We start from the raw sequence: 7,848 nt of genomic DNA on the forward strand, positions 1-7,848 counted from the left end.
TTCCTACTTTCTGCCTATAGTATTTCTTTGCCACTATAAACCCATGATAAAGGTGAGGTGAGAGTCATCTGATTTTAAAGAAGAAGACTCTAGCGAGAAATGTACTGCTATGATGGAAAACTGAGTGGAAAGGGAGAGTCCGACAAAAAAAGAATGTGCCATGAAATGGGTTGTTGTGTATGGCTCAAGTGTTGGAGTAGTCTAGACAATCACATTTTTCCACTGTATACGGTGTGAATTTGATGGAGCCAAGACTGTTTAGATAGTTGAATTTTAAAGAGTCTGCTGGGCACGCTCCAACATAGAGAAAAAGGACAAATGCTAATACCCATACGTGTGGTAGAAGCCAAACTCATTCACACGCCCTATAATATATAGACTGCGCTACGTCACGGCATGCATGCATGCGAGAATCTTTTTAAATTTTTAGTTTTTAAAACGTTTTATTTTTTAAATGAAAAATCCGATTGAAAATCCATTTTTATCATTAAGTTCCTCGCGACGAGATCTTCGAAACTAGATCTCATATTAATATATTTTAACGAATTTTTTTAAAGGTTAAAAGTTATCATGTCTGTTGCATATAAATTACCATGATATTTACTCTAAGTTGTCATAATATTTTTCAGCTATTTTTTTTCTATATTTAAAATAATTTTAACATATTATAAAATGGAGAATTAAGAAACTAGATTTGTCATAAACCATAAACTAAAATTACCATAATACATGCACTTGAAATTGCCATGGTTTATAAAAATAATATTTATGGTTAAAGTACTGAAATTGTCATCATCAAAAAACTAAAGTTGCCATGCTCTACAAACTAAAATTGTCACATGACCACTTTAGTTTAAGCACTATGATAACTACAATGTAAACATCATGGCAACTTTTGAAGAATAATTTTTTTTGTCGAAACACATCAACATGATAATTTTAAAAATCTCATCGAGACGGATTTAATGATGAAAATGAATTTTTAATTTAATTTTTTAATTAAAAAATAAAATATTTTTAAATCGAAAATCAAAAAGATTTCTGCTAATGTCATCTGTTCATACGTGACAAAATAAATGATGATGAAGGCATGTGAACAATGTGTAAAATGCCACACGTGTAAGCGTTAGTTTTTTGAAAAACAAGCTTTAACCCGTAATGTTTTATGTTTAGAACTCTCTAGCTCGAGTGGACATGCTAAAATATCTTATTCGGGGTGATGCTGCAAGTACTCAAAAAGAAACTCGTTTTGAACGAAGATCACATCACCGAACTTGTCATCACTGCTCTAATTTTTCTGGCTTGTTTTATGTACAAAAACTAGGTTTTGGAGATGATAAAATACTCGGGCCTTGCCGAGAAACTTACGGAGAAACTGGAATTCCACATACAACTTGCTTTCTTTCTTACATGCGACTTACTACTAATTAATTAGTGCTGGATTAGTAGACTACATTTAATTAACTCAAGTACGGTACCAATCCCCTCAAAAAAAAAAAGTACGGTACCAGTACACGACCCTTAAGCCTGAACCCAGCTCACCTGGAGTTATCCTATTCTTTTTTGAGCTGAGCTCACCTGGAGTTGGACCCGTTGTGGTCGTCACTCCCGCTGTAGCAGTTTGACCCGTCGGAGGCGCGGAGGGGTTGGTACACGGGCCTGGGCCTGTAAATGGGCCAGGCTTGCACGTCCGGTGTGTGACCGTCCATTCCGGAGGGCTGCTGCGCGTCCATCGGCTCAGGCTTCACCTCCGCCGCCGCTCCTCGCCTCGTCCGGTCCTCGCCGTCGTGGCGCATTCGCTTCCGCCCGATGCAGACGCCGAAGAGCCTAGCGCTCATCTTCTCCTCCTCGTCCTCCGCGTCCAAATCGGCAGCCGTGGGAGCATTTTGGCAGGAAGGCAAGAGCTCGAGCACCGGCGGAGGTGGGAGCGCCGTGGTCTCTGCCGACTCACCAGAGCAATTCCCGACGTCGGCGGCGGCGGAGGTCGCGTTGGCGGCGTCGGTCTGCTGGCCGTCGGTGTACTTGGACATGAGGACGAAAATGTTATTGCAGAGCTTCTTCATCTGCCCGAGTTCCCGCGTCAGCCGCGAGTTCTCCCGCCGCAGCCGCTCGTTCTCTTCCCCGAGATCGCCGGAGGCAACGCCGCCCGAGCCGGAGTAGGACGGCGCGTACTGATTTAGAAAGGGGGGCTCAGGGGACGAGCTCGACGACAGCACCTGCTCATCGCCGGAAAGCACCGGCGAGCCCTGTCGCTTCGCCACCGGCAGCGCTACCGGAATCGCGGCAGCCGCAGCTACCGTGACCGCGGCGGTGGCCGCCACCGTCGGCGTCACCTTTCGCCGATGTATGTCACAAAGCAGCCGCTTTTCTCCTCGACGGAAGCAGTCGTTGGCGAACTCCCACCTGTCCGGCACAATCTTCCTAAATCCCTGCACCAGCACGCCCATGAGCACCTCGACATTCCGGCGACACCAACAAAAATGTACTACTAGTCCGGATCAAGTTGCGCGGAAATGGAAGACGAGCACCCACTTACGTAGGTGTTGAGTTGGCGCACGAAGCTGGAGAAGTTATTGTGCTTGAAGTACTTGGGGAGGAGGTCGCGCGCGAACTCGGCGGGGCGCCACACGATGAACGCCGACCCGTCCTCGCTCCACGAGATGACATCGTCGACCGCCGGGTCGTCCACCAGCTGATACGTCTTGTTCAGGAACGGCGTGGGCAGCGACCTCTGCCCCAGCCCTGTCCCCACCTCCGCCGTGGCAGGCGTCTCGCCGGAGGAAACGGCCGCGGCCTGCTCGCCCATGACGCCGCCGCCGCCGACAGCGCAGATCTGTCCCGGCGACACCGTTGGACGGCACGGAAGGGGGGGTGGCAAAGCAACCTTCCGGAAGGTTCCGGATAGCGTAGCGTGGAGAGAAGCGAGGAAGTTAGAGACGGAAACGCGACGAGACGAAGGGACGGAGGAGTAGGGGAGGCAGCGGCAGTTGCGGAGGGGGAAGCTATAAACCCGAGGGCGACGCGCCCGCCACTCGTGCCGAGAACGCCAAGTCAGGCGGGCCGCGCGCGGTGCGTCGAGAGCCGTGCGGGTGGGCGGCCGTCAACCCTTGGATTGGGGTTGCTCGGGCTGATCGGGTGGCTGGAGAGCGGCGCCTGGAGGGATGTGGGTGGTGTGGGGACGGGGAAGGGGACGGTGGGTGGGGCTCCGAAACTGCGAGAAGTTTCGGCGGATTTTTTGAAGTTTTGTCATGCTATAGCTTATTCTGGAAGGTTCAAGGCGGGACGGAGGAATTCCGGACACGTTTCGTGTGAGCTGGGCCCGCCTCCACGAGGCAGATCCCAGCTGTTGGATGCTATTGTGGTGGGCGGCACTACGCAACGGTTGGATCAAACCAAACTAAACAAATATCCGCGGAGCTCCCCTATCCCGTCCGTTGCAGTAACAAAATGTACACGAGGGAAATTATCTATTGTTTTGATTTCCCAGTTACTCGAGATTTTTCTTCCCGGAATTGTTTTGAAGATTCTGGAGTAGATATGACTCGTATCGCGAAGATATTTTGGCACGGTGTGCTAACTGTGATCGGTCGTTTAGCTTTTTTGCCGACATTTTTTTCCTCGCTGATTAGTTCGTTGGTACGAGTCCAACCCACGTGTCATTACTATAGTCTTGTCACCCTCACGCCTCTGATTAAAGTAGATGGCCGTACCCAAACTCGTTACGACTTACTACCTCTATTCTAATTTATTGGTTCCATTATATTTTGTGTCAATTTTTTATCATAAATTTTGTTGGAATTTTACTAGTAAGCCTTTGGCCTAAAGTCCAACTAAAATTCTGAAATTTTATTGACTCATTCATGCACACATATGAGTGGAGTAACTGAGACTAAAGTTTAGTCCCATCACAGAAGTTGAGTGAGACTTACACCTCTTTATAAGGTGAGTGTTCGCACACAAACACGTCGCGTGTACCGTCGACACCGGGGGTGATACACCGCAACTCACGTCGAAGGAGTCTCACCAGAAGCGCGATTCGCAAGTCGACCGGCGAGAGCTTTTGAGGACCCGAAACCCTACACTCCCGGGAGGGACCCCGTCGGGGAGTGCGGCGGCTATGCCTCGCGATTCGCAGCTCTCCAACACGAAGAATGACGAAGAACGAGGGAAGGACAAGACGTAGATGAAAAAGCTATAGATGTGTTTGCGATTATGTGTTGTTGTTCAATCGGCCGTCACCTTTTGTCTATATATGAGGCGGATAGACTTTCCGTATAAAAAAAGGACTTTCCTAACTGTCTAAATCATCAAAACCTAATAAAACACGGAGTATTCATGATCTTCGGCCCGGATGTCCGGCTCAAAGCCCGGATGATCTGTCTTAGCTCAGTTTTCTGACATCAGCTCACTAATTGGGCTGTAATTTTTGCACACGACTTCGGATTAAGATAATTTTTATATCAAAATCAACCGCCTCGACGAGACGCACAACTTTACTGTTGAATACTTTTGATCTGAGGCTATCTTGAGGGTGTTTCGGGACGTTTTATAAAGTCTGTAGCAGAAAAAGTTGTCCGGACGTCCGGACTCATGTCCGGATTATCCGGGGTTTGCCTGGATGATCTGGGTGCCATCCGGATGATCTGGCTTCACGGGGCCCAAAATTTATGGTTCTGTTGATTTACCCAGATGATAGCCCGGATGTTCAGGTCATTCATCCGGCCAAAAGCCGGATGGTCCGGATCCCAGCTCGGATGATCCGGCCAAATACAGCTGCAGCCCACTGTTTTGCCTGTAACTTTTGCATATGACCTTGGATGAGGACGATTTTTATATCAAAATCATCCGTTTCGATGATACGAAGAACTTTGTAGTTGAAAGTTTTTTCATCCAAGGCCATCTTAATTAGGTTTTATGCCATTTTCTAATCTGATGTCAACACGGGTATCTCCAAAAATTTCATATCTTTTGCACTTGAACTCCGTTTTGGTCCATCTTCATATTTATTTTGATCATCTTGACGAGGGCCATAAAATGGTGACATGAACTCATAATTTTAAATCATTCTGTTATAGACTCAAGTCATTTTTTGCGATCATGTCATTTTTGAGCGTCAACACATGCCCCCCTGTTTTTGGCAAAGATAGTGTGCCGAAAAATAACTTGTACCGTGTTGGTTCTAAGGACGATGTCAATACTCCATCAACCATTTATATGTGCTCAGGGCGATAGTTATATATCGGCCATGTCTTTGCTTAGGGCGATAGTTATATATCGGCCGTTGGCTGTCTAAGCTTCTTGCCACACACTTGGGTGATACTTCTTTAAATATTTGCCATTGAGAGCTCGAGGTAACAATGTTCCTTGTACGGATTCCACCAAATATGAATTTCCGGGAACTATTCTTGTAATCTTAAAAGGACCTTCCCAACTTGGAGACCATTTCCGGAATTTTCTATCTTTTGAACCAATTGGTAGAATCACCTTCCACACGAGATCACCAACTTGGAAATTCTTCAATTTGACCTTCTTATTGTAAGCTCTTGCCACCCTCAACTTATCTCTCTCTATGGCCTTCAAAGCAGCCAAACGTTTATCGGCGACTTCATCAATATTGTCCATCATCAAGTTATAAAAGTCCACCGCAGATAAATTATTTTGTTTGGCTATTCTCGAAGCATTCAAATTCACTTCCACTGGTAAAACGGCCTCTTGACCATATACGAGCTCATATGGAGTTACCTTTGTAGCACCATGCCTTGAGATTCTGTGTGCCCACAAAGCTTCGGACAATAGCTCATGCCATCTCCTTGGATTATCCTCAATCTTCTTCTTGATGAGCTTGATTAAAATTTTATTGCTAGACTCAGCTTGTCCATTGGCTTGGGCATAATACGGAGAGGAATTGAGCAACTTTATCTTATATAATTCGGCAAATTCTCTAACTTGATGTGACATAAAAGATGAACCTTGGTCCGTAGTTAACGTTTGAGGAATGCCGAATCTATGAATAATGTGCTCAGTTATGAATTGAATTACCTCCATATGCGTCATATTCTTGAGTGGTATTACTTCAGACCATTTAGTGAAGTAATCAGTCGCCACCAACACGAACCGATGCCCTTTTGAAGAAGAAGGATGAATCTCTCCAACAAAGTCTAATCCCCAACCTCTAAAAGGTCATGGCTTGATAATAGGATGTAACATAGCAGCAGGAGCCAACTGAATATCACCAAACTTTTGACAAGCTTCACATCCTTTATAATACCTGAAGCAATCATTAATCATCGTCGGCCAATAAAACCCAGCCCGTCGCAATAACCATTTCATCTTGGGAGGCGACTGATGAGTGCCACAAATACCTTCATGGACCTCTCCCATAGCAACTCTCGCTTGATCCTCATCCAAGCACTTTAAAAGAACATCATCAACCGTCCGGCGATAGAGACCATCGTCTCTCATCGTGTATTTCAAAGCCATACGCCGAACAGTCCTGTCCACCCTTTTACTAGGATCACCCAAATAATCAATAATGGGATTCCTCCAGTCTTGATTTTCTCCTGCATTAAATATTTCATTAGTGGCCGAAACGGTGGGCTCCGGTTCGGCCTCCCCTATGTTGGCAAGACTAGACATCGGCCTTTGAGAAATATGAAACATGCCGCGATCAACATGATAGTCGGATGCTTGTTGTGCCAACTCATTTGCTCTCCAATTATCATGTCTAGATATATGAGCAATGCTAAAATAATCTAAATTAGAAATTATATCTAGACATTTATCAAGATAAACGCTAAGTGGTTCGTCAAAACATTGAAAGGCTTTGGATATTTGTTGCACTACTAATAACGAATCACCAAAAGCCTCAATACGTGTAGCACCTATGGCAAGCAACATCTCTAAGGCGAATAACAATGCTTCATATTCGGCTTGATTATTTGTACAAAAGTATTCTAAGCGGCATGAGGCTTCAAAAACAACACCATGAGGAGATATATAAACAATACCAACACCTTGGCCATTGCTACCAACTGAACCATCAAAATATAATCTCCATGGTACTAATGAGACAAGGTTTATATCAATATCACGCTTGTCATCAATCCGATGATCAACAATAAATTAGAAACAATTTGGCCTTTCATGGATTTCAGAGATTCATAAGCCAAATCATACTCAATTAAAGCATAAGCCCACTTGCCAATCCTACCACTAAGAATTGGCCTACGCAACATGTATTTCATGACATCAGTTTGACAAGCTATAATGCAAGTACTAGGCACTAGATAATGTCTCAATTTTGTGCAAGCATAATATAAGCATAAGCATTATTTCTCAATAAATGTATACCTTGTCTCGGCGTCCAACAAGCGTCGGTTCAAATAAGTAATAGCATGCTCCTTTCCTTCGGTCTCTTGAGTCAAAACAGCACCAATAACAGCTTCCTCCGCTGCAATGTAAAGTCTAAATGGCTCCCTGTGCCTAGGCGCTTTCATAACTGGAGGAGTGCACAAATATTTCTTAATCATATCAAATGCCTCTTGCTGTTTTGCCCCCCAAGTAAAATCAACATCATTCTTTAACCGAAGGATAGGAGTAAATGCATCAACCTTCCCTGATAGATTGGCTATGAACCTCCTGAAATAATTGACCTTGCCAAGGAATTTTTGCATATCTCTCTTACATGTTGGAGCCTCTACTTTCTGTATAGCTTCTATCTTTTTGGGATTAATTTCCACGCCATCTTCATGAATAATGAAACCAGAAACTTCCCAGCCGATACACCAAAGGCACACTTCAAAGGATTCATTTTCAGCCCATATTTCTTCATTCTTTCAAAAGCCAAAC

The 7,848-nt window shown here is 44.9% G+C and overlaps 1 protein-coding gene across 1 annotated transcript; it reads right to left on the minus strand.

The window, feature by feature from the left end:
• Nucleotides 1–1,411: 1,411 nt before the first annotated feature.
• On the minus strand, nucleotides 1,412–3,015 carry LOC125523056 (heat stress transcription factor B-2b-like). The gene is made up of 2 exons (XM_048688097.2): nucleotides 2,537–3,015; nucleotides 1,412–2,429 (listed from the first exon to the last, which is right to left on the minus strand). The coding sequence occupies exons 1-2, from the start codon at nucleotides 2,804–2,806 to the stop codon at nucleotides 1,575–1,577; spliced, it is 1,125 nt and encodes a 374-aa protein (XP_048544054.1). The 5' UTR covers nucleotides 2,807–3,015; the 3' UTR covers nucleotides 1,412–1,574.
• Nucleotides 3,016–7,848: the final 4,833 nt, after the last annotated feature.

The sequence above is a fragment of the Triticum urartu genome, chromosome 7A (assembly GCF_056163025.1).
Source record: "Triticum urartu cultivar PI428250 chromosome 7A, HENAU_Tu73, whole genome shotgun sequence".
NCBI lineage: Eukaryota > Viridiplantae > Streptophyta > Magnoliopsida > Poales > Poaceae > Triticum > Triticum urartu.

Bases quoted from the DNA above. Each gene is read 5' to 3' on its own strand.
- LOC125523056 (XM_048688097.2), bottom strand. From the start codon at position 2,806: ATGGGCGAGCAGGCCGCGGCCGTTTCCTCCGGCGAGACGCCTGCCACG. The intron at 2,430-2,536 runs GTAAGTGGGTGC...GTGCTGGTGCAG, and splicing joins TGCGCCAACTCAACACCTAC to GGATTTAGGAAGATTGTGCC.